Source organism: Chiloscyllium punctatum, unplaced genomic scaffold (assembly GCF_047496795.1).
Source record: "Chiloscyllium punctatum isolate Juve2018m unplaced genomic scaffold, sChiPun1.3 scaffold_750, whole genome shotgun sequence".
NCBI classification, from domain to species: Eukaryota; Metazoa; Chordata; class Chondrichthyes; order Orectolobiformes; family Hemiscylliidae; genus Chiloscyllium; species Chiloscyllium punctatum.
The window spans coordinates 38,629-64,103 of record NW_027310484.1 but is presented as its reverse complement, the minus strand read 5'-3'; the positions used below and the strand labels follow the sequence as shown (position 1 = coordinate 64,103).

The 25,475-nt window shown below is 59.9% G+C and overlaps 1 protein-coding gene and 1 pseudogene across 1 annotated transcript; one reads left to right on the top strand and one right to left on the bottom strand.

Moving 5' to 3' along the window:
* Positions 1–222: 222 nt before the first annotated feature.
* On the top strand, positions 223–682 carry LOC140473861 (syncollin-like). Its single transcript, XM_072567646.1, has one exon. The coding sequence runs from the start codon at positions 223–225 to the stop codon at positions 619–621; it is 399 nt and encodes a 132-aa protein (XP_072423747.1). The 3' UTR covers positions 622–682.
* Positions 683–9,040: 8,358 nt separating this feature from the next.
* On the bottom strand, positions 9,041–24,001 carry LOC140473860 (C3a anaphylatoxin chemotactic receptor-like; annotated as a pseudogene).
* Between the last annotated feature and the right edge of the window lie 1,474 nt (positions 24,002–25,475).

Below are 25,475 nucleotides of genomic sequence, written 5' to 3'. Positions count from 1 at the left end.
TCCCCCACTCCCAGGGACAGGGGGTTAGATACAGAGTAAAGCTCCCTCCACACTGTCCCGACTCCGAGGCTGGGAACCGGGCAAAGTGCCAACAGCTGCCTAGCTCCCACGGCCTTGAAGCCGTGTGTCACCGACTGCCCCCCCCTCCCCCCCCCCCCCACCGGGGACAGCAAGCGCCAATAAAAGCTGCTGGTGTGAGCCCAGGTGCCGCTCAGAGGAAGGATGGCTCCCTTGGTGCGGCTGGCTCTGACCCTGTGGCTGGCCCTGGGGGCGGTGGCGCAGTGCCCGCAGCCCAGCGCCCTGCGGGACGTGGACGGGGTGCGGGTGTGCGCCCGCCTGTACGAGGACAGCGACGTGCTCTACGACCGCTGCTGCGGAGGGGGCTACATGGACATCCAGAGCCCGGCCGATGTGCCCAGCATCGAGCGCTTCTGGAACGACCGGGTCTCCTCGCTGGTGGTGGGCCCCCGCTGCGAGCTGACCGTGTGGAACAAACGCAACAAGCGAGGCTACCGACGCAAGTTCCGCACCGGCGTCCAGTACCGGCTGGAGGAGGTGGGCAAGGGGCTGTTCGGCAACTGGGACAACTCCATCACGTCCTACTACTGCGTGTGCAACTGAGGAACGGCCGGGCGTGCCCCCTCCCCTCGCTCTCCCCTTCTCCGGCACATACCGCAATCAATCCCGCACCCCCCATGATGGGAAGGTGGGGGTGGTGGTGGTGGTCAACCCCTATCTCCCTCTTCAATGCTCCATCTTTCCTGTTTCCCCCCCCCCCCCCTTCCCGTAAGGGGTGGGGGGAGGCGCGAGATGGTGTACCTGTTCCCGTCCACCGCCACGTCCCCACCCGGCCCTTCCCCCCCAACCCCCCGTCCCTCCCCGCCCGCACCAACGAGGAAGGATCAGGAGCGGGTTCTGCAGCGGATGCGGTTTACGTGGACTAACGGCGTGATGTGCAACAGCGCCCCCCCCACCTCCTCAGCTGGAGAGAGCGAGTGGAACAGAGGTGTTGGGGATGGAGAGGGGGTGTGGAGTGGGGGGGGGGGCGACGGTGTGGGGGGGGAAGTGAAATTCTGGAGGACACACCTTCCCCCCTCCCCACCCACCTGATGACCGATGGAGGGGGAGAGCGAGAGAGAGAGAGAGAGAAGACGGAGCGTTAAATGGAGGGGGCAGACAGTCCGGGAGGGGCGAGGGGAGGTCGCGGCCTTTAACCTCTAATCTAAAACCTCCTCCCTCCCCCCCATACTCCTCTCGGGTGCAGCCTCTGTGATCTCGACAAATTGCCTCTCAATAAAGTTTTGAGCATTGATTCAGTGTGTGTGTGTATGTGTGTGTCTGTGTGTATGTGGGCGCATGTGTGTGTGTGTGCGCGCATGTGTGTGTGCGTATGTGTGTGTGCCCGTGTGTGTGTGTGTTCGCACACGTGTGTATGTGTGCGTGTGTGTGTGAGTGTGTATATGTGTGTGTGTGTGTGTGTGTGTGCGTGCGCGTGTGTGTCTGTGTGTGTGCACGCGCGTGTGTGTGCGCGTGTGTGTGTGTGCGCGCGCGCGCGTGTGTGTGTGCGCGTGTGTGTGTGCGCGCGCGTGTGTGTGCGTGCGCGTATGTGTGTGTGCGCGTGTGCGCGTCTGTGTATGTGTGCGCGCGCGCGCGTGTGTGTGTGTATGCGTGTGTGCGCGCGCGCGCGTGTGTGTGTGTGTATGTGTGTGTGTGTGTGTACGCGCGCGCACGTGTCTCATTCAAGGGTGGATCACCTCCTCGCGGGTTCACGCCCAGACCTCCCTCGCACCACCCCCAACGCCCCTTTCCCCTCACTCCCTCACTCTCGACAGCCTCCTCCCCCTAGTCCTTCAGCTCAACCCCACCGGGTTTCGCTGACTGCTCCATTCAGCCCCCTCCTCCTCGAGCCTGTTACACAGGAACAGGAGGCCATTCAGCCCCTCCTCCTCCTCCAGCCTGTTACACAGGGACAGGAGGCCATTCAGCCCCTCCTCCTCCTCCAGCCTGTTACACAGGAACAGGAGGCCATTCAGCCCCTCCTCCTCCTCCAGCCTGTTACACAGGAACAGGAGGCCATTCAGCCCCTCCTCCTCCAGCCTGTTACACAGGAACAGGAGGCCATTCAGCCCCTCCCTCCTCCTCCAGCCGGTTACACAGGAACAGGGGGCCATTCAGCCCCCTCCTCCTCCAGCCTGTTACACAGGAACAGGAGGCCAATCTGCCCCTCCTCTTCCAGCCTGTTACACAGGAACAGGAGGCCATTCAGCCCCTCCTCCTCCAGCCTGTTACACAGGAACAGGAGGCCATTCAGCCCCTCCTCCTCCAGCCTGTTACACAGGAACAGGAGGTCATTCAGTCCCCTCCACCAGCCTGTTACACGGGAACAGGAGGCCATTCAGCCCACATCCTCCAGCCTGTCACACAGGAGTAGGCGGAGGTCTGCTCGGTGTCCTTCAGCCTCTGCCTGCATTTGGCGGTTCACTGACCCCCCCCCCTCCCCCGCCCCCCCGTCTCCATCACGATGAGGAATTTCACGCTGCCCGCCCGGTCTTGAACCTGGGGCCCCCGGGGATGGGTGGGGTCAGTGCAAACCACGCCAACCTCGTGCGCGTTCCCCCTACCCCAGGGGCTCGGTCCCCGGGAGTCTCAGCAACCAGCTTGGCTGAATTTCCCAGCATGCCTCGCGGCAGCTCCGAGGCAGCCATTCCTGCGGCCGGTCACCTGACCACACCGGCCCCCAGCCCCTCGGCCACCCTCCGGCTCCGTGCTGGATCGTTCCCCGCGGCACGGTCACGGACCGGGCCCCGCCAGTCGAAAGGTCCAGGGTTCAGCACGGAGTGCCCCCCCCCCTCCCCCCCTCCCCCCAGCATTTCCACCCCCTCAACCCTCCGCAGACCCTCCGAGTGGCTCAAACGAGGGAAGGGTCTGACCGGCCGCCGACTCTGTCATACAGACCCATTGGCTGTGCTGACCAGATCTCCCAAACTGAACTGGGGCCCATCTCCCCCCTAAACCCTTCCTATCCATGTCCCCCCCCCCCCCATCCTTTTAAATGTTATCATTGTACCAGCCCCCACCCCTTCCTCTGGCAGCTCGTTCCACACACGCACCACCCTCTGGAGGGAAAAGTTACCCCTCGGGTCCCTTTCCCCCCTCTCACCTTAAACCTACCCCCCTCTAGTTCTGGGCTCCCCCACCCCAGGGGGAACAGACCTTGTCTATTTACCCTATCCATGCCCCCACCCCATGATTTTATAACCCTCTAGTTCTGGACTCCCGTGGATTGGGCGTGCTAAACTATCCCGTAGTGCCCAGGGATGTGCAGGTTAGGGTGGATTGGCCCGTGCTAAACTATCCCGTAGTGCCCAGGGATGTACAGGTTAGGGTGGATTGGCCGTGCTAAATTGTCTCCGTAGTGCCCAGGGATGTGCAGGTTAGGGAGGATTGGCCCATGCTAAATTGTCCCCGTAGTGCCCAGGGATGTGCAGGTTAGGGTGGATTGGCCGTGCTAAATTGTCCCCGTAGTGCCCAGGGATGTGCGGATTAGGGTGGATTGGCCGTGCTAAATTGTCCCCGTAGTGCCCAGGGATGTGCGGGTTAGGGTGGGATTGGCCCGTGCTAAATTGTCCCCGTAGTGCCCAGGGATGTACAGGTTAGGGTGGATTGGCCCGTGCTAAATTGTCCCCGTAGTGCCCAGAGATGTACAGGTTAGGGTGGATTGGCCGTGCTAAATTGTCCCCGTAGTGCCCAGGGATGTGCAGGTTAGGGTGGATTGGCCGTGCTAAATTGTCCCATAGTGCCCAGGGATGTGCAGGTTAGGGTGGATTGGCCGTGCTAAATTGTCCCCGTAGTGCCCAGGGAGGTGCAGGTTAGGGTGGATTGGCCGTGCTAAATTGTCCCCGTAGTGCCCAGGGATGTGCAGGTTAGGGTGGATTGGCCGTGCTAAATTGTCCCATAGTGCCCAGGGATGTGCAGGTTAGGGTGGATTGGCCGTGCTAAATTGTCCCGTAGTGCCCAGGGATGTGCAGGTTAGGGTGGATTGGCCGTGCTAAATTGTCCCCGTAGTGCCCAGGGATGTACAGGTTAGGCTGGATTGGCCGTGCTAAATTGTCCCTGTAGTGCCCAGGGAGGTGCAGGTTAGGGTGGATTGGCCGTGCTAAATTGTCCCCGTAGTGCCCAGGGATGTGCAGGTTAGGGTGGATTGGCCGTGCTAAATTGTCCCATAGTGCCCAGGGATGTGCAGGTTAGGGTGGATTGGCCGTGCTAAATTGTCCCGTAGTGCCCAGGGATGTGCAGGTTAGGGTGGATTGGCCGTGCTAAATTGTCCCCGTAGTGCCCAGGGATGTACAGGTTAGGCTGGATTGGCCGTGCTAAATTGTCCCTGTAGTGCCCAGGGATGTGCAGGTTAGGGTGGATTGGCCGCGCTAAATTGTCCCCGTAGTGCCCAGGGATGTGCGGATTAGGATGGATTGGCCGTGATAAACTGTCCCGTAGTGCCCAGGGATGTGGAGGTTAGGGTGGATTGGCCGTGCTAAATTGTCCCCGTAGTGCCCAGGGATGTACAGGTTAGGGTGGATTGGCCGTGCTAAATTGTCCCTGTAGTGCCCAGGGATGTACAGGTTAGGGTGGATTGGCCGTGCTAAATTGTCCCCGTAGTGCCCAGGGATGTACAGCTTAGGGTGGATTAGCCGTGCTAAATTGTCCCGTAGTGCCCAGGGATGTGCGGGTTAGGGTGGATTGGCTGTGATAAACTGTCCCGTAGTGCCCAGGGATGTACAGGTTAGGGTGGATTGGCCGCGCTAAATTGTCCCCGTAGTGCCCAGGGATGTGCAGGTTAGGGTGGAGGCCGTGCTAAATTGTCCCCGTAGTGCCCAGGGATGTACAGGTTAGGGTGGATTGGCCGTGCTAAATTGTCCCCGTAGTGCCCAGGGATGTACAGCTTAGGGTGGATTAGCCGTGCTAAATTGTCCCGTAGTGCCCAGGGATGTGCGGGTTAGGGTGGATTGGCTGTGATAAACTGTCCCGTAGTGCCCAGGGATGTACAGGTTAGGGTGGATTGGCCGCGCTAAATTGTCCCCGTAGTGCCCAGGGATGTGCAGGTTAGGGTGGATTGACCGTGCTAAATTGTCCCCATAGTGCCCAGGGATGTGCGGGTTAGGGTGGATTGGCCGTGCTAAATTGTCCCCGTAGTGCCCAGGATGTTCAGCTTAGGGTGGATTAGCCGTGCTAAATTGTCCCCGTAGTGCCCAGGGATGTGCGGGTTAGGGTGGTTTGGCCGCGCTAAATTGTCCCCGTAGTGCCCAGGGATGTGCAGGTTAGGGTGGATTGGCCCGTGCTAAATTGTCCCCGTAGTGCCCAGGGATGTTCAGCTTAGGGTGGATTGGCCGCGCTAAATTGTCCCCATAGTGCCCAGGGATGTGCAGGTTAGGGTGGATCGGTGAATGTAAAGCAATTGGGTCGTGGATGGGATACTCTTCAGAGTGGACGTGTTGGGGCCGAAGGGCCTTCTTCCACACCGTGGCGATTTCTCACGATAAATCAGCTCCAGACTCGAACCTGTGAACCTCCGCTGCCTCTTCTCTCGAGCCAGTCCATCTTTCTGGAGTCAGGGCAGCGTATCTGCACGCAGTACTCCAGCCGTAACCTCACCCGCACCTTGTCCAGCTGTAACGCGACCTCGCTGCTTTTAAACTTGATCCCTCTCGCAACGACAGACAAAATCCCCTTTTTGCCGCCTCCATTCGCCGTTGCAGACCCACCCTCGGTGATTCATGCCCCAGGACCCCCTCTGCATGTTGCCGTTTCTCGCCATATTCAGGTTATCGTCCTTTTTTATTTCTTCAAGTGTTGCTCCTTCCGAGATGGATGGCTCAACCTTTATTGACGGTGTCCTTGCACCCACCAGCCTTTAGTCAGGCATTTGATCAGGCTCCCCGTGGTGGGGGGCTGTCCGAGACGGTGGAGTGGCCTGGGGTCCTGGGTGTACTCACTCGACAGAGAGCGAACTGAGTGGACGACAGGAGACAGGGAGCCTTCAAAGTTCGTGCGGAGATTTGTCGCCTCGGGTGCTCGCCGTTGTGGTTCTGTTCGCCGAGCTGGGAGTTTGTGTCGCTAACATTCGTCTCCTGTCTTGGTGACATCCTCAGTGCTCGGGAACCTCCTGTGAAGCGCTTCTGTGATGTTTCCTCCGGCATTTGTCGTGGTTTGAATCTGCCGCTTCCGGTCGTCAGTTCCAGCTGCAGCGGCCAGTATATTGGGTCCAGGTCGATGTGTTTGTTGATAGAGTCTGTGGATGAGTGTCATGCCTCTAGGAATTCCCTGGCTGTTCTCGTTTGGCTTGTCCTATAATAGTAGTGTTGTCCAGTCGAATTCATGTTGCTTGTCGTCTGCGTGTGTGGCTACTAAGGATAGCTGGTCGTGTCGTTTCGTGGCTAGCTGGTGTTTTTTTTTTCTTTTATTTCTTTTTTTAAACATTGAGGGAAGGTTAGGGACAGCTCTGATTATTATTTTTTATATTGAGAGTTGGAGGGGACATTCCTGGTTTTTTTTCTTACGTGTGTGTGCAGGTGTGAAACACAGTGAAAGACACAAAGTGCACGAATCTTTATTCAATTGCCACCACCAGGAAGATAGGAAAAACACCCGAGTGGCCAGTGACAAGTACTGCCCTTCACATCAAAGGGCAATGCTGTGTGATCAAAACAGTGAAGGGGAGGGTAGGATTAAATCAAAATAGAGTTGGACGGGGAAATAATACACTCACTCCCTGCGGCGCCCACCTCTCCCTGAACGACTCCAGGGTGTCGGTGGACACCGCGTGCTCCTTCTCCAAGGACACCCGGGCTCTAACGTAACCCCGGAAGAGGGGCAGGCAGTCGGCCCTAACAACCCCCTCCACGGCCCACTGCCTGGACCTGTTGTTGGCCAGGCCCAGAGCAGACCCACGAGGGGGGGTCTTCGGACCTGCCCTCCCTCCTCCGTACCGGGTGCCCGAAGACCAGGAGCGTGGGACTGAAGTGCGACCAAAAGCAGAGGAGGAGGTTTTTGAGAAAATCAAAAAGGGGAGTGCAGACGCCCACGCCCCATATATACACGGTCCACGGACTCCACAGCGCCACAGAACAAGCAGTTGGGCTGGGAGTCCGTGAACCACCGCAACCTGCGGTTACAGGGGACCGCTGCGTGCAGCACCCTCCACCCCAGATCCCCGAGAGAAAGGGGGAGGACTCGCCGCGTAGAGAGCCCTCCACTGGGGATCCCCACCGCCCTGGTGGCAAGTGGGCTAGCTGGTGTTCATGGGTGTGGAGAGTTAGCTGTCTTCCTGTTTGTCCCATGTCGTGTTTAGGACAGTCCTTGCACGAGCAAAACCAATGTAGTGTACAAAATCCCACGCAAGGACTGTCCAAAACACTACATGGGACAAACAGGAAGACAGCTAACTCTCCACACCCACAAACACCACCTAGCCACGAAACGACACGACCAGCTATCCTTAGTAGCCACACACGCAGACGACAAGCAACATGAATTCGACTGGGACAACACTACTATTATAGGGCAAGCCAAACCGAGAACAGCCAGGGAATTCCTAGAGGCATGACACTCATCCACAGATTCGATCAACAAACACATCGACCTGGACCCAATATACCGACCGCTGCAGCGGACAGCTGGAACTGACCACCGGAAGCGGCAGATTCAAACACAACAAATGCGAGGAAACAGCACAGAAGCGCTACACAGGAGGCTCCCAAGCACCGAGGATCTCACCGAGACAGGGGACGAAACGTCTGCGAGACAAACGCCCAGCTCGGCGAACAGAACCACGACAGGGAGTATGAGTGGAAGGGTGTTTCTTGAAATGGAGACCTGTGACCATCGGGGGGGGGGGTCCCACAGGGACCACGGCTGTTTGTGATCGGTCGAATGATATGGAAGGAGGTGTTATGATTGTCTTGCGGAGTAGCAGATAATGGGGGGGGGGGGGGGGGGGGGGGGACTGTCAGAGGATTTTACCAGAACGTAGATCGCTTGGAGAGTAGCGCAGAGAAAATGGCCGCTGGGGTTCAGACGCGAGGTGGTGCGTTTCGAAAGATGCGATTCCGGAATGGACTCGACAGCGAGTGGAAAAGCCCCCGGGGTGCGGGGGGGGGGGGGGGGGGGGGAAACCGAGGGACGGAGAGAGATCCCGGGTCCCATCGACCCCTGAAGGTAGCCGATCAGTCGAGTGGCCAAGATGGCGCGCTTTCCCCCATCGGACGGGGACGTTGGGTACCGGAGCTGGTGGGTCACATTCCAAGTCGTCCAGGACATCCGGAATGCTGGCCACATTCCCAAAAGGGTGCGGGCGCTTCAGAGAGAGAGGGTGCGGAGGAGGTTGCCAGGCACGGAGGGCGCTGGCTGTGAGGAGAGATTGGGAGTGGATGAGGATTGTTTTCATTCGCGGGGTCGAGGGTCGAGGGGCGGGGGGAACGTGACTGAGGTCGACATAATCATGAGAACGGGGTGGACAGCTTTCTCCCCCCCCCCCCGCCACCCCCACCGTCCACTAGAGGGAGGGGACTCAATTATTAGGGGGTCACGAGTTTCAAGAGGGGGGAAAGTTTGGGGGGGGGTGGGGGAGGTTTTTACGCAGAAGGTGGTTGGCACGATGGAAGATGTGTCCAGACGGATGGGCAGGGGGGAGCCAAGGGATACAGATCCATGGTAAATAAGCGACAGATTCAAATCTAGGTCGGCACAGGAGGGCCGAAGGGGCTGTTCCTGCGTCGTAATGTTCTTTGTCCTGTGTACTACACATCTGACTCCCTCCAGAGCGACGGGATTGGCTCTCGACTACCCTCTGGGCAATTAGGGACGGACAATAAATGCTAGGCCCCAGCCCTCACGTCGCGATGAACTTTTTAAGAGAGGGCATATCTCAACGGGCCTTTAGCGCCATCGTAACGATCACCCTCCAAGGCTGTTAGTTTTTTCCCTTTTTATTACAAAACAAAAACTCCCCGTCAGGTCAGCATTCCGCATTAACGGGAGGGGGAAGGTGGGGTGGGGGAGGAGGAGGAGGAGAGAGCGCGCAGCAGGAGGCCTCAGAGGGTGTAGTCCAGGCTACTGCGGCTCTTCAGTCGGCTGCTGCGCACTGTCTGGAGGAGGCCTCCTCGCTGAGGGCTCCGGCGCAGGGGTGGCGCCCAGAGAGCGTCGGGCCCGCTGCCTGAAATCGCGCCCGGCGAAGACGTAGAGCAGGGGGTTGAGGGCGCTGTTGAGGGAGGCCAGGCCCACGGTGACGTAGTCCCAGGCCCGCAGCGCCGCCCCCGTCGTGGCCAAAGGCCTGGAGTAGGCCCGAACAGGTGGTAGGGGAGCCAGCAGGACGAAGAAGGCCAGAACCACCGCCAGGATCAGGCGCAGGGGACGCCGGCGGCTCTTGCCGAATCCCGCCCGGCGCACCCGCAGGCCGATCAGCAGGTAGCAGGCCGCCATGACCAGGAACGGCAGGGCCGAACGCCACCGTCGCCCGGGAGACCTCCACCAGGCGCACCCACCCCGGCGTAGTCGGCCACGCAGGCGGACGTGCCGGGGGCCAGCCGGCGGTGGAGGAGAGAGCGGGCAGGCACATGAGGCGCCGCCAGGGCCCAGAGCCCGGCGCAGCAGGCCCCAGGCCCGGCCCGGGGGTGCGCCAGCGCTGCGACCAGACCGGCAGCGTGACGGCCAGGCAGCGGTCGATGGCTGACGGCGGTCAGCAGGAAGACGCTGGCGGCCATGTTGAGCAGGATGGCGCAGGGCAGGAGCCGGCAGAGGGCCGCTGTGTCCGGCCAGCGGTTGCCCAGGACGACGTGGGCGATCTGGAAGGGCAGCGAGAGGCAGTAGGCCAGGTCAGCGGCTGCCAGGTTGAGGAACCACACGGTGTTCACCGTCCGCTTCATCTTGAAGCCCGCCACCCAGATGACCGCTGCGTTGCCAGGAGCGCCGACGACGAAGGTGAGGGCGTACATGGATATGGCCAAAATGGCCGCCGACTCCAATGGATGGAAGTAACCGGGCCGCTCGTATTCCTCTGTGTCGTTCTCAAAAGTGTAGTTCCACAACCAGGAGTAATTATATTCATAAAAGTCATACACCAACTCTCCAAGCTCATCCATCCTGTGACCCGAAAGAGCAGAGAGACAACATCAAAGTTACCAAAAGACCGAGACCGTCAAGTCAGGCAAGGGACGGAAAGCAATGGGTGGCCTGGTGGCTCAGTGGTTAGCACCGCTGCCTCACAGCGCGAGGGACACAGGTTCGATCACAGCCTTGAGCGACTCTCTGTGTGGAATTTGCACATTCTCCCCGTGTCTGCGTGGGCTTCCTCCAAAGGCTTGCAGGTTCGGCAGGATTGGCCGTGCTAAATCGTCCCCCGTAGTATCCAGGGACTAGATTAGATTACTTACAGTGTGGGAACAGGCCCTTCGGCCCAACAAGCGCACACTGACCCACCGAAGCGTATACCACCCAGATCCCATACTCCTACATTTACCCCTTCACCTAACACGACGGACAATTTAGCGTGGTCAATTCACCTGACCTGCATATTTTTGGATTGTGAGACGAAACTGGAGCACCCGGAGGAAACCCACGCAGACACGGGGAGAATGTGCAAACTCCACACAGAGAGTCGCCTGAGGACGGATGTGCAGGTTAGGGTGGATTGGCCCGTGCTAAATTGTCCCCGTAGTGCCCAGGGATGTGCAGGTTAGGGTGGATTGGCCCGTGCTAAATTGTCCCCGTAGTGCCCAGGGATGTGCAGGTTAGGGTGGATTGGCCGTGCTAAATTGTCCCCGTAGTGCCCAGGGATGTGCAGGTTAGGGTGGATTGGCCCGTGCTAAATTGTCCCCGTAGTGCCCAGGGATGTGCAGGTTAGGGTGGATTGGCCGAGCTAAATTGTACCCGTAGTGCCCAGGGGGATAGGACATTGGGGTGAGATGCTCTTTGGAGAGTCTGTGAAGAATCGATGGACAATATCTCCTCTTTTATCCATACCTTAGGTAACATTTCTGATTAAAACTCTCTACCTCTCGGCCCGGAATATAACCCCTCGATTCCCCTTCCTGATTAAACCCCTCAGCCTGGAATATAACCCCTCGATTCCCCTTCCTGATTAAACCCCTCAGCCCGGAATATAACCCCTCGATTCCCCTTCCTGATTAAACCCCTCAACCTGGAATATAACCCCTCGATTCCCCTTCCTGATTAAACCCCTCAGCCTGGAATATAACCCCTCGATTCCCCTTCCTGATTAAACCCCTCAGCCTGGAATATAACCCCTCGATTCTCCCTTCCTGATTAAACCCCTCAGCCTGGAATATAACCCCTCGATTCCCCTTCCTGATTAAACCCCTCAGCCTGGAATATAACCCCTCGATTCCCCCTTCCTGATTAAACCCCTCAGCCTGGAATATAACCCCTCGATTCCCCCTTCCTGATTAAACCCCTCAGCCTGGAATATAACCCCTCGATTCCCCTTCCTGATTAAACCCCTCAGCCGGGAATATAACCCCTCGATTTCCCCTTCCTGATTAAACCTCGCAGCCTGGAATATAACCCCTCGATTCCCCCTTCCTGATTAAACCCCTCAGCCTGGAATATAACCCCTCGATTTCCCCTTCCTGATTAAACCCCTCAGCCTGGAATATAATCCCTCGATTCCCCTTCCTGATTAAACCCCTCAGCCTGGAATATAACTCCTCGATTCCCCTTCCTGATTAAACCCCTCAGCCTCGAGCGACCCAGCCTGGACAGCGCTCTGAGGTAAAGAATCCCACAGATTCCCCTCCCCTCAGAGAATGAAGGAATCCCTCCCTATCTCTGTCTTCAATGGGTGACCCCGTAACTCTGGGATGATGCTCCTCTAGAGTCTCCCACATGAGATGCGGGAAACAACCTCTCCCCATCTCCCCGGGTCGTGACCCCCTCGTCTGTTTCATAATGTCACCTCTCATCCCTCTAAACTCCAAGGGGTACGGACCACAACCTACTCACCCTCTCCTCGTGAGAGGGTCCCTCCAGCCCCGCAATTGGCCGAGGGAGCCTTCCCTGCACTGTCTCCGAAACCTGGCCTATCTCTGCTTGGATACGGGGCCCTGAAGCTTCACAATGTTCCAGCTATGCTCTGACTCAGGTCTTGTGTCGTTTGAGCAAAACCTCTCGACTTTTATAGTCCATGCCCATTAGAATGAAGGTCAAATTGGGCCAACTGGGAAAAATGAAAAGGTTCCCAATTCTCTGGTCTGTCCTCTTCCTCTGAGCCTCTGAAGCTACCTCACTCCTGATTTCGAAGATTGCTCAGAGCTGCCAGGCAACCAGAACGGGAGCCATCTTGGGCAAAGACCCCATAACAGGTTACCTTGTGCCGGCTGCTCTGTCAGTGTTGGTGTCCCACAGCACTGACCCTCCCACAGCACCCACTCCCTCAGCACTGACCCTCCCACAGCACCCACTCCCTCAGCACTGACCCTCCCACAGCGCCCACTCCCTCAGCACTGACCCTCCCACAGCACCCACTCCCTCAGCACTGACCCTCCCTCAGCACTGACCCTCCCTCAGCACTGACCCTCCCACAGCGCCCACTCCCTCAGCACTGACCCTCCCACAGCACCCACTCCCTCAGCAGGGACCCTCCCACAGCACCCACTGCCTCAGCGCTGACCCTCCCGCAGCACCCGCTCCCTCAGCACTGACCCTCCCACAGTGCCCGCTTCCTCAGCACTGACCCTCCCACAGCGCCCGCTTCCTCAGCACTGACCCTCCCACAGCGCCCGCTCCCTCAGCGCTGACCCTCCCACAGCGCCCGCTCCCTCAGCGCTGACCCTCCCACAGCACCCACTCCCTCAGCACTGACCCTCCCACACCGCCCACTCCCTCAGCACTGACCCTCCCACAGCACCCACTCCCTCAGCACTGACCCTCCAACAGTGCCCGCTACCTCAGCACTGACCCTCCCACAGCACCCATTCCCTCAGCACTGACCCTCCCACAGCACCCACTCCCTCGGCACTGACCCTCCCACAGCACCCACTCCCTCAGCACTGACCCTCCCACAGCACCCACTCCCTCAGCACTGACCCACACACAGCGCCCGCTACCTCAGCACTGACCCTCCCTCAGCACTGACCCTCCCACAGCCCCCGCTCCCTCAGCACTGACCCTCTCACAGCGCCCACTCCCTCAGCACTTACCCTCCCACAGCGCCCGCTCCCTCAGCACTGACCCTCCCACAGCGCCCACTCCCTCAGCACTGACCCTCCCACAGCCCCCACTCCCTCAGCACTGACCCTCCCACAGTGCACACTCCCTCAGCACTGACCCTCCCACAGCACCCAGTCCCACAGCGCTGACCCTCCCACAGCGTCCACTCCCTCAGCACTGACCCTCCCACAGCCCCCACTCCCTCAGCACTGACCCTCCCACAGCACCCACTGCCTCAGCACTGACCCTCTCACGGCGCCCACTCCCTCAGGGCTGACCCTCGCATAGCACCCACTCCCTCAGCGCTGACCCTCCCACAGCGCCCACTCCCTCAGCGCTGACCCTCGCATAGCACCCACTCCGTCAACGCTGACCCTCCCACTGCACCCACTCCCTCAGTACGGACCCTCCCACAGCACCCACTCCCTCAGTACGGACCCTCCCACAGCACCCACTCCCTCAGTATGGACCCTCCCACAGCACCCACTCCCTCAGTACGGACCCTCCCACAGCGCCCGCTCCCACAGCACTGACCCTCCCACAGCTCCCACTCCCTCAGCACTGACCCTCCCACAGCACTGACCCTCCCTCAGCGCTGACCCTCCCACAGCTCCCACTCCCTCAGCACTGACCCTCCCACAGCACTGTCCCTCCCACAGCACTGTCCCTCCCTCAGCACTGACCCTCACACAGCCCCCCCTCCCTCAGCGTTGACCCTCCCTCAGCACTGACCCTCCCTCAGCACTGACCCTCCCACAGCACTGACTCTCCCACAGCGCTGACCCTCCCTCAGCGCTGACCCTCCCACAGCGCTGATCCTCCCTCAGCACTGACCCTTCCACAGCACTGACCCCAGTCTCTCTCCGCACTGACTCTCCCACAGCACCCGCTCCCTCAGCGCTGACCCTCCCTCAGCACTGAACCTCCCTCAGCACTGACCCTCCCTCAGCACTGACCCACCCTCAGCACTGACCCTCAGCACTGACCCTCCCTCAGCACTGACCCTCCTTTAGCGCCCCATCCCTCAGCACTGACCCTCTCTCAGCACTGACCCTCCCTCAGTGCTGACCCTCCCTCAGCACTGACCTTCCCTCAGCGCTGACCCACCCTCAGCACTGACCCTCCCACAGCACTGACCTTCCCTCAGCACTGAACCCCCACAGAACTGACCCTTCCACAGCAATGACCCTCCCTCAGCACTGACCCCGCCACAGCACTGACCCTCCCTCAGCTCGGACCCCCCACAGCACTGACCCTCCCTCAGCGCTGACCCTCCCTCAGCGGTGACCCTCCCTCAGCACTGACCACCCCTCAGCGCTGACCCTCCCACAGTGCTGACCCTCCCTCAGCGTTGACCCTCCCTCAGCACTGACCCTCGCTCCGCACTGACCCTCCCACCGCACTGACCCCCCCACAGCGCTGACCCTCCCTCAGCACTGACTCTCCCACAGCACTGACCCTCCCTCAGCGCAGACCCTCCCTCAGCACTGACCCTCCCACAGCACTGACTCTCCCACAGCACTGACCCTCCCACAGCACTGACTCTCCCTCAGCGCTGACCCTCCCTCAGCGCTGACCCTCTCTCAGCGCTGACCCCCCACAGAACTGACCCTCCCTCAGCACTGACCCTCCCTCAGCGCTCATCCTCCCTCATTACTGACCCTCAGCACTGACCCTCCCACAGCGCTGACCCCTCCCACAGCGCCCACTCCCTCAGCACTGACCCTCCCTCAGCGCCCACTTCCCTCAGCACTGACCCTCCCACAGCGTCCACTCCCTCAGCACTGACCCTCCCACAGCGCTGACACTCCCACAGCGCCCACTCCCTCAGCACTGACCCTCCCTCAGCGCCCACTCCCTCAGCACTGACCCTCCCACAGCGTCCACTCCCTCAGCACTGACCCTCCCACAGCGCCCACTCCTTCAGCACTGACCCTCCCTCAGCGCCCACTCCCTCAGCACTGACCCTCCCACAGCCCGCACTCCCTCAGCGCTGACCCTCCCACAGCGTCCACTCCCTCAGCACTGACCCTCCCTCAGCGCCCACTCCCTCAGCACTGACCCTCCCAAAGCACCCGCTCCATCAGCACTGACCCTCTCACAGCACCCACTCCCTCAGCACTGACCCTCCCACAGCGCCCACTCCCTCAGGGCTGACCCTCGCATAGCACCCACTCCCTCAGCGCTGACCCTCCCACAGCACCCACTCCCTCAGCACTGACCCTCCCACAGCGCCCACTCCCTCAGCGCTGACCCTCCCACAGCGCCCACTCCCTCAGCACTGACCCTCCCACAGCACCCACTCCCTCAGCACTTACCCTCCCACAGCGCCCGCTCCCTCAGCACTGACCCTCCCACAGCACTGACCCTCCCTCAGCGCTGACCCTCCCACAGCACTGTCCCTCCCACAGCACTGTCCCTCCTTCAGCACTGACCCACCCTCAGCACTGACCCTCCCTCAGCGCTGACCCTCCCACAGCACTGGCCCTCCCTGAGCGATGACCCACCCTCAGCACTGACCCTCCCTCAGCGCTGACACTCCCACAGCACTGACCCTCCCTGAGCGATGACCCTCCCTCAGCACTGACCCTCCCCCAGCACTGACCCTCCCAAAGCACTGACCCTCCCTCAGTGCTGACCCTCCCTCAGCGCTGACGCCCCCACAGCACTGACCCTCCCACAGCCCTGACCCCCCCACAGCACTGACCCTCCCACAGCGCTGACCCTCCCACAGCACTGACCCTACCACAGCACTGACTCTCCCTCAGCACTGACCCTCCCTGAGCGATGACCCTCCCTCAGCACTGACCCTCCCTCAGCGCTGACACTCCCACAGCAGTGACCCTCCCTGAGCGATGACCCTCCCACAGCACTGACATTCCCTCAGCGCTGACCATCCCACAGCACTAACCCTCCCTCAGCGCTGACATCCACACAGCACTGACCCTCCTACAGCACTGACCCTCCCACTGCGCTGACCCTCCCACAGCACTGACCCTCCCACAGCACTGACCCTCCCTCAGCACTGACCCTCCCACAGCATTGACCCTCCCTCAGCACTGACCCTCCCTCAGCGCTGACCCTCCCTCAGCACTGGCCCTCCCTCAGCACTGACCCTCCCTCAGCGCTGACCCTCCCTCAGCGCTGACCCTCCCACAGCTTTCACCCTCCCTCAGCACTGACCCTCCCTCAGCACTGACCCTCCCACAGCACCGACCCTTCGACAGCGCTGACCCTCCCTCAGCGCTGACCCTCCCTCAGCGCTGACCCTCCCTCAGCACTGACCCTCCCACAGCACTGACCCCAGTCTCTCTCCACACTGATCCTCCCACAGCACTGACCCTCCCTCAGCACTGACCCTCCCACAGCACTGACCCCAGTCTCTCTCCACACTGACCCTCCCACAGCACTGACCCTCCCTCAGCACTGACCCTCCCTCAACACTGACCCTCGCTCAGCACTGACCCTCCCACAGCGCAGACCCCCCCCTCAGCATTGACCCTCCCTCAGCACTGACCCTCCCTCAGCACTGAACCTCCCACAGCGCTGACCCTCCCTCAGCGTTGACCCTCGCACAGCACTGACTCTCCCTCAGCACTGACCCTCCCACAGCACTGACCCTCCCTCAGCACTGACCCTCCCTCAGTGCTGACCCTCTCTCAGCACTGACCCTCCCTCAGCGTTGACCCTCCCACAGCCCTGACCCTCCCACAGCACTGACCTTCCCTCAGCACTGCCCCCCACAGCACTGACCCTCCCACAGCAATGACCCCCCCTCAGCACTGACCCCCACACAGCATTGACCCTCCCTCAGCGCTGACCCCCCCCCACAGCACTGACCCTCCCACAGCACTGACCCTCCCTCAGCGCTGACCCTCCTTTAGCACTGACCCTCCCTCAGCAGTGACCCTCCCACAGCACTGACCCTCCCTCAGCACTGACCCTCCCACTGCGTTGACCCTCCCTCAGCGCTGACCCTCCCTCAGCACTGACCCTCCCACAGCGCTGACCCTCCCACAGCACTGACCCTCCCACAGCACTGACCCTCCCTCAGCGCTGACCCACCTTCAGCACTGACCCTTCCACAGCACTGACCCCAGTCTCTCTCCGCACTGACCCTCCCTCAGCACTGACCCTCCCTCAGTACTGAACCTCCCTCAGCACTGACCCTCCCTCAGTACTGACCCTCCCACAGCACTGACCCTCCCTCAGCACTGACCCTCACACAGCGCGCGCTCCCTCAGCACTGACCCTCCCACAGCCCCCCACTCCCTCAGCACTGACCCTCCCACAGCACCCACTCCCTCAGCACTGACCACCCGTCAGCACTGACCCTCCCTCAGCGCTGACCCTCCCACAGCACTGGCCCTCCCTGAGCGATGACCCACCCTCTGCACTGACCCTCCCTCAGCGCTGACACTCCCACAGCACTGACCCTCCCTGAGCGATGACCCTCCCTCAGCACTGACCCTCCCCCAGCACTGACCCTCCCAAAACACTGACCCTCCCAAAGCACTGACCCTCCCTCAGTGCTGACCCTCCCTCAGCGCTGACGCCCCCACAGCACTGACCCTCCCACAGCACTGACCCTACCACAGCACTGACTCTCCCTCAGCGCTGACCCTCCCTGAGCGATGACTCTCCCTCAGCACTGACCCTCCCTCAGCGCTGACATTCCCTCAGCGCTGACCCTCCCTCAGCGCTGACACCCACACAGCACTGACCCTCCCACAGCACTGACCCACCCACAGCGCTGACCCTCCCACAGCACTGACCCTCCCACAGCACTGATCCTCCCTCAGCGCTGACACCCACACAGCACTGACCCTCCCACAGCGCTGACCCTCCCTCAGCATTGACCCTCCCACAGCATTGACCCTCCCTCAGCACTGAATCTCCCTCAGCGCTGACCCTCCCTCAGCACTGACCCTCCCTCAGCACTGACCCTCCCACAGCGCTGACCCTCCCACAGCACTGACCCTCCCTCAGCGCTGACACCCACACAGCACTGACCCTCCCACAGCTCTGACCCTCCCACAGCACTGACCCTCCCTCAGCACTGACCCTCCCTCAGCGCTGACCCTCCCTCAGCACTGGCCCTCCCTCAGCACTGACCCTCCCTCAGCGCTGACCCTCCCTCAGCGCTGACCCTCCCACAGCTTTCACCCTCCCTCAGCACTGACCCTCCCTCAGCACTGACCCTCCCACAGCACCGACCCTCCGACAGCGCTGACCCTCCCTCAGCGCTGACCCTCCCTCAGCGCTGACCCCTCCCTCAGCACTGACCCTCCCACAGCACTGACCCCAGTGTCTCTCCACACTGATCCTCCCACTGCACTGACCCTCCCTCAGCACTGACCCTCCCTCAGCACTGACCCTCCCACAGCGCTGATCCTCCCTCAGCACTGACCCTCCCTCAGCACTGACCCTCCCACAGCGCTGACCCTCCCTCAGCGCTGACCCTCCCACAGCACTGACCCCAGTCTCTCCGCACTGACCCTCCCTCAGCACTGACCCTCCCTCAACACTGACCCTCGCTCAGCGCTGACCATCCCACAGCGCAGACACCCCCTCAGCATTGACCCTCCCTCAGCACTGACCCTCCCTCAGCACTGAACCTCCCTCAGCACTGACCCCAGTCTCCCTCTGCACTGACCCTCCCGCAGCACTGACCCTAGTCTCTCTCCGCACTGACCCTCCCTCAGCACTGAACCTCCCTCAGCGCTGACCCTCCCTCCGCACTGACCCTCCCTCAGCACTGACCCTCCCTCAGCGCTGACCCTCCCACAGCACTGACCCTCCCTCAGCACTGACCATCCCACAGCACTGACCCTCCCTCAGCGCTGACCCTCCTTCAGCACTGACCCTTCCACAGCACTGACCCCAGTCTCTCTCCGCACTGACCCTCCCTCAGCGCTGACCATCCCACAGCACTGACCCTCCCTCAGCGCTGACCCTCTGATGGACCTGGAGATACATGCAGGGAACCCTGGGTGGTCACCTCTTTGTCCTTGACATGCGGACTGCGGGTATTTGTCCTGGGTCGGGAGGTGTAGGGTAATGGCGTCGAAGGTGGAGAGCGTCTGGGTTTGCCAAGGCCCTGTGTCCCTGTGATCACTCTTCGGCCCGATGTGGAAAATCTCACAGACGTCTCAAACCGCACTCTCCGAGCACCTGCTCCGAGCGTCTGGCCTAAGGGAAAAAAAAGCAGGAAATGAAATTTCTATCAACCATCTCCCTCTCTCTCTCTCTCCCCCTCACTCTCTCGACTCCCTCTCTCTACTCTTTCCCTCTCTGTTTTTCTCTCTTTCTCTCTCTTTCTCTCTCCTCTCTCTCCCACTCTCTTTCTCTCTCTATCTCTCTTTTCTCTCTCTCTTTCTCTCTCATTTTTCCAATCGTTCTCTTTTTCTCACTCTGTCTCTCTCTCTCTCTCTTCCTTTGTTTTTCTCTCTCTTTCTCTCTCTCTCTCCTTTTCTCTCTCTCTCTCTCTCTTTCTCTCTCTCTTTTTCTCTCTTACTCTTTGTCTCTTTCTTTCTCTCTCTATCACTCTCTTTCTGTATGTCTTTCTATCTCTCTTTCCCTTTCTCTCTCTTTTCTCTCATTTTCTCTCTATCGTTCTCTCTTTTTCGCTCTCTTTCGCTGTCTCTCTCCATCCTCTCTTTTTGTGTGTCTTTCTCTCTCTTTCTTCTATCTCTCTCTTTCTCCTTCTCTCTCCCTCTCTTTTGCTCTTCCTCTTTTTCTCTCTCTTTATCACTCTCTTTTTGTATGTCTTTTTCTCTCTATCTCTCCCCTCTCTCTCTCTTTCTCTCTTCTCTCTTTCTCTATCACCCTCTTTCTGCATGTCTTTCTCTCTCTTCTCTCTCTCTCTCTCTCTATCTCCCTTTCTCTTTTCTTTCATTTTCTCTCTCTGTATCGTTCTCCCTTTTTCTTTCTCTTTCTCTCTTTCTCCTTCTCTATCTCTCTCTTGCTCTTTCTCTCTCTCCTCTCTCTCTTTCTCTCTCTCTATCTCTCATTTTTACTCTCTCTCTTTCCCTCTCTCTCTATGTCGTTTTCTCTCTCTCTCTCTTTCTTTTGATTTCTCTCTCTCTCCCTCTCTCTCCCCAATCTCTCTCTCTCTCTCTCTTCCCCCATCTCTCTCTCTCTCTCACCCCCGCTATCTCTCTCCCTCTGCCTTTTCCGCGAGTCAGAAAGATTGCGAATTTCATGCCGATGAAATGTTGCTGATGTCCAATCTCTGACAGCACCTGGGGGTGGGATCAAGTTGGCACGTGGGTCTGGAGCCTTGTGTAGGCCCGGTCAGGGAAGGATGGCACATTCTTTTCCCTGAAGCCCCAAACCAGACTTGGGAGGGGGGGGGGTTGTGGGGGGGGGGGGGGGGGGGGAGGTGGTGGTGGGGGAGGGTTCATTTCCCAACAGTCATGGTCGTCAGAGTCTTAATTCCATTTTGCGTTTCGCCGTGAGCTGAGAATGTCGCAGGCCGAGGTGAGAACGCTCTTTTATGCGCCCAGCGTCACCGTTAGGATCTCCCAGGGGGTCAAACCTCCTGACCTTCGGGGCGCCAGTGGGGAGGGCAGGTGGGCACCTCAAAGACTCTGCCCGCGGATGTTGTCGACTCGGCTGCTTGGGGATCTGGGAAGCGGACAGAGGTGGGTTGGCCAACGGTCGGCCAATTCCCTGTGCCCGCAGCCTGGGTAAACTCGCAGAGAGTGCAGATAGTGTGAGGGGTTCTCTCCCCTTTTTTCGAGGGAGAGAGGTGGGAGGGCTGCAGGTTGTCGTTAATATCCAAGACCCACTGTCATTTGACACCCCTGCCCTCCCTGCCCGCGCTCTCCGTCGCTCCCACCCCTTTCGTGGTCAGTGTTAACATGGTGTGAAAATTGCGGGTCACTTACGGCGTTTGACCCCCCCACGGCACCTGCTCCCTCAGCACTGACCCTCCCACAGCCCCCGCTCCCTCAGCACTGACCCTCCCACAGCGCCCACTCCCTCAGCACTGACCCTCCCACAGCGCCCACTCCCTCAGCACTGACCCTCCCACAGCACCCACTCCCTCAGCACTGACCCTCCCACAGCACACACTCCCTCAGCACTGACCCTCCCTCAGCACTGACCCTCCCACAGCGCCCACTCCCTCAGCACTGACCCTCCCACAGCACCCACTCCCTCAGCACTGACCCTCCCACAGCGCCCGCTCCCTCAGCACTGACCCTCCCACAGCGCCCACTCCCTCAGCACTGACCCTCCCACAGCACTGACCCTCCCACAGCGCCCACTCCCTCAGCACTGACCCTCCCACAGCACCCACTCCCTCAGCACTGACCCTCCCACAGCACCCACTCCCTCAGCACTGACCCTCCCACAGCACTGACCCTCCCACAGCGCCCACTCCCTCAGCACTGACCCTCCCACAGCACCCACTCCCTCAGCACTGACCCTCCCACAGCACCCACTCCCTCAGCACTGACCCTCCCACAGCGCCCGCTCCCTCAGCACTGACCCTCCCACAGCGCCCACTCCCTCAGCACTGACCCTCCCACAGCACCCACTCCCTCAGCACTGACCCTCCCACAGCACTGACCCTCCCACAGCGCCCACTCCCTCAGCACTGACCCTCCCACAGCACCCACTCCCTCAGCACTGACCCTCCCTCAGCACTGACCCTCCCACAGCGCCCACTCCCTCAGCACTGACCCTCCCACAGCCCCCACTCCCTCAGCACTGACCCTCCCACAGCCCCCACTCCCTCAGCACTGACCCTCCCTCAGCACTGACCCTCCCTCAGCACTGACCCTCCCACAGCGCCCACTCCCTCAGCACTGACCCTCCCACAGCACCCACTCCCTCAGCATAGCCCCCCAACAGGTTTTGAAATTTCTCCACTCTCCCCTCCCTATCTCCGTCCCCTCCCCCAGCCCCCTACACCCACTCCCTATCTCCGTTCCCTCCTCCAGCCCCCTACACCCACTCCCTATCTCCGTTCCCTACTCCAGCCCCCTACACCCCCTCCCTATCCCCGTCCCCCTCCTCCAGCCCCTACACCCCCTCCCTATCTCCGTCCCCTCCTCCAACCCCTACACCCACTCCCTATCCCCGTCCCCTCCTCCAGCCCCTACACCCACTCCCTATCTCCGTCCCCTACTCCAGCCCCCTACACCCCCTCCCTATCCCCGTCCCCTCCTCCCTCCCCTACACCCCCTCCCTATCTCCGTCCCCTCCCCCAGCCCCTACACCCCCTCCCTATCTCCGTTCCCTCCTCCAGCCCCCTACACCCACTCCCTATCTCCGTTCCCTACTCCAGCCCCCTACACCCCCTCCCTATCCCCGTCCCCTCCTCCAGCCCCTACACCCCCTCCCTATCTCCGTCCCCTCCTCCAGCCCCCTACACCCCCTCCCTATCTCCATCCCCTCCCCCAGCCCCCTACACCCCCTCCCTATCTCCGTCCCCTCCTCCAGCCCCTACACCCCCTCCCTATCTCTGTCCTCTCTTCCGAGTTCCCTGTGCCCCTCTGATCTCAGCTTCTCCCAGCTCCCATTGCTTCGCCAATGGTATGGGGGAACCAGTGTCCAGTCTTGAGGTCTGAATTCCCTCTCTTAAATCCTCTCTCTCTGTCTCTCTCTCTCTCTCTCTGTCTCTCTCTCTGTCTCTGTCTCTCTCTCTCTCTCTGTCTCTGTCTGTCTGTCTGTCTCTCTCTCTCTCTCTGTCTCTCTCCCTCTCTCTGTCTCTCTCTGTCTGTCTCTGTCTGTCTCTCTCTCTCTCTCTGTCTCTCTCCCTCTCTGTCTCTGTCTCTCCCTCTCTCTCATGTCTCTGTCTCCCTCTCTCTCTCTCTCTCCCTCTCTGTCTCTGTCTCTCCCTCTCTCTCATGTCTCTGTCTCTCTCTCTCTCTGTCTCTGTCTCTCTCTGTCTCTCTCTCTCTCTGTCTCTGTCTCTCTCTCTCTCCTCTCTGTCTCTGTCTCTCCCTCTCTCTCTCTGTCTCTCTCTCTCTCTGTCTCTCTCCTCTCTGTCTCTGTCTCTCCCTCTCTCTCTCTGTCTCCCTCTCTCTGTCTCTCTCCCTCTCTCTCTCTGTCTCTCCCTCTCTCTGTCTCTGTCTCTCTCTCTCTGTCTCTGTCTCTCTCTCTCTCTGTCTCTGTCTCTCTCTCTCTCTCTGTCTCTCTCTCTCAGTCTCTGTCTCTGTGTCTCTCTTGTCTCTCCCCGCTCTCTCTCAGTCTCTCTCTCTCTCTGTCTCTGTGTCTCTCTCAGTCTCTGTCTCTCTCTGTATCTCCCTCTCTCTCTCTCTCTCTCTCAGTCTCTGTCTCTCTCAGTCTCTGTCTCTGTGTCTCTGTCTCTCCGTCTCTATCTCCCTCTCTCTCTCTCAGCCTCTGTCTCTCTGTCTCTCACTGTCTCTTTTCCTCCCTCTCGCTCTCTCTCTCCCTCTGTCCCGAAATCCGCCCTCCTGCCGGAGATGCAAGTTGTGGGCGCCCGAATCCTTCCTCTGTTGTGCCCGAATCCAGGATCGGGACGCTGGGCAGGGTGAAAACCCCCGCTCAGCTCGCCGACCCATCCCACTGAGGCACACACCAACGCAAACCAGCACAACACATCTCAGGGTTCCCACGTCCCTATTCCTGGGCTGGGGGCAGACGGACGGTCCTGGCTCCCAGGTTCCCTACCCGGGGGAGGGGGCTGCCGGAATTCCCGGCTCCCTTTTTCCAGAAGGGATCCGTCCCAGATTGCTGCTCCTGCCCGATCTTCCTGATCTCTCGCGCTCCGGGAGATAAAGACACAGACATCCGTCCGAAAGCAACGTCTTCCCCTTTTAATGAAAGTGGGAGAGACCACAAATGCAAAACTGCCGGCCTCAACGTGATCGGGGACAGCACCGAGGAAAGCTCCCTCTACACCGTCCCCCACTCCCAGGGACAGGGGGTTAGATATTGAGTAAAACTTCCTCTACACCGTCCCCCACTCCCAGGGACAGGGGGTTAGATACAGAGTAAAGCTCCCTCTACACTGTCCCCCACTCCCAGGGACAGGGGGTTAGATATTGAGTAAAACTTCCTCTACACCGTCCCCCACTCCCAGGGACAGGGGGTTAGATACAGAGTAAAGCTCCCTCTACACTGTCCCCCACTCCCAGGGACAGGGGGTTAGATATTGAGTAAAACTTCCTCTACACCGTCCCCCACTCCCAGGGACAGGGGGTTAGATACAGAGTAAAGCTCCCTCTATACTGTCCCCCACTCCCAGGGACAGGGGGTTAGATACAGAGTAAAGCTCCCTCTACACCGTCCCCCCTGCTCCCAGGGACAGGGGGTTAGATATTGGGTAAAGCCCCCTCTACATCGTACCCCACTCCCAGGGACAGGGGGTTAGATAGAGAGTAAAGCTCACTCTACACTGTCTCCCCCACTCCCAGGGACAGGGGGTTGGTACAGAGTAAAGCTCCCTCTACACCGTCCCCCGCAATCCCAGGGACAGGGGGTTAGATACAGAGTAAAGCTTCCTCTACACCGTCCCCCGCACTCCCAGGGACAGGGGGTTAGATACAGAGTAAAGCTCCCTCTACACCGTCCCCCGCACTCCCAGGGACAGGGGGTTAGATACAGGGTAAAGCTCCCTCTACACTGTCCCCCACTCCCAGGGACAGGGGGTTAGATACAGAGTAAAGCTCCCTCTACACTGTCCCCCACTCCCAGGGACAGGGGGTTAGATACAGAGTAAAGCTCCCTCTACACCGTCCCCCCACTCCCAGGGACAGCTGGTTAGATACAGAGTAAAGCTTCGTCTACACTGTCCCCCACTCCCAGGGACAGGGGGTTAGATACAGAGTAAGGCTTCCTCTACACCGTCCCCCCACTCCCAGGGACAGGGGGTTAGATATTGACTAAAGCTCCCTCTACACCGTCCCCCACTCCCAGGGACAGGGGGTTAGATACAGAGTAAAACTTCCTCTACACCGTCCCCCACTCCCAGGGACAGGGGGTTAGATACAGAGTAAAGCTCCCTCTACACTGTCCCCCACTCCCAGGGACAGGGGGTTAGATATTGACTAAAGCTCTCTCTACACCGTCCCCCACTCCCAGGGACAGGGGGTTAGATATTGACTAAAGCTCCCTCTACACCGTACCCCACTCCCAGCGACAGGGGGTTAGACACAGAGGAAAACTCCCTCTACACTGTCCACCCTAACCTGCACATCCCTGGGCACTACGGGGACAATTTAGCACGGGCCAATCCACCCTAACCTGCACATCCCTGGGCACTACGGTACAATTTAGCA

What these genes read in the sequence shown, in the direction of transcription:
- LOC140473861 (XM_072567646.1), top strand. Translation starts at nt 223, where the DNA reads ATGGCTCCCTTGGTGCGGCTGGCTCTGACCCTGTGGCTGGCCCTGGGG.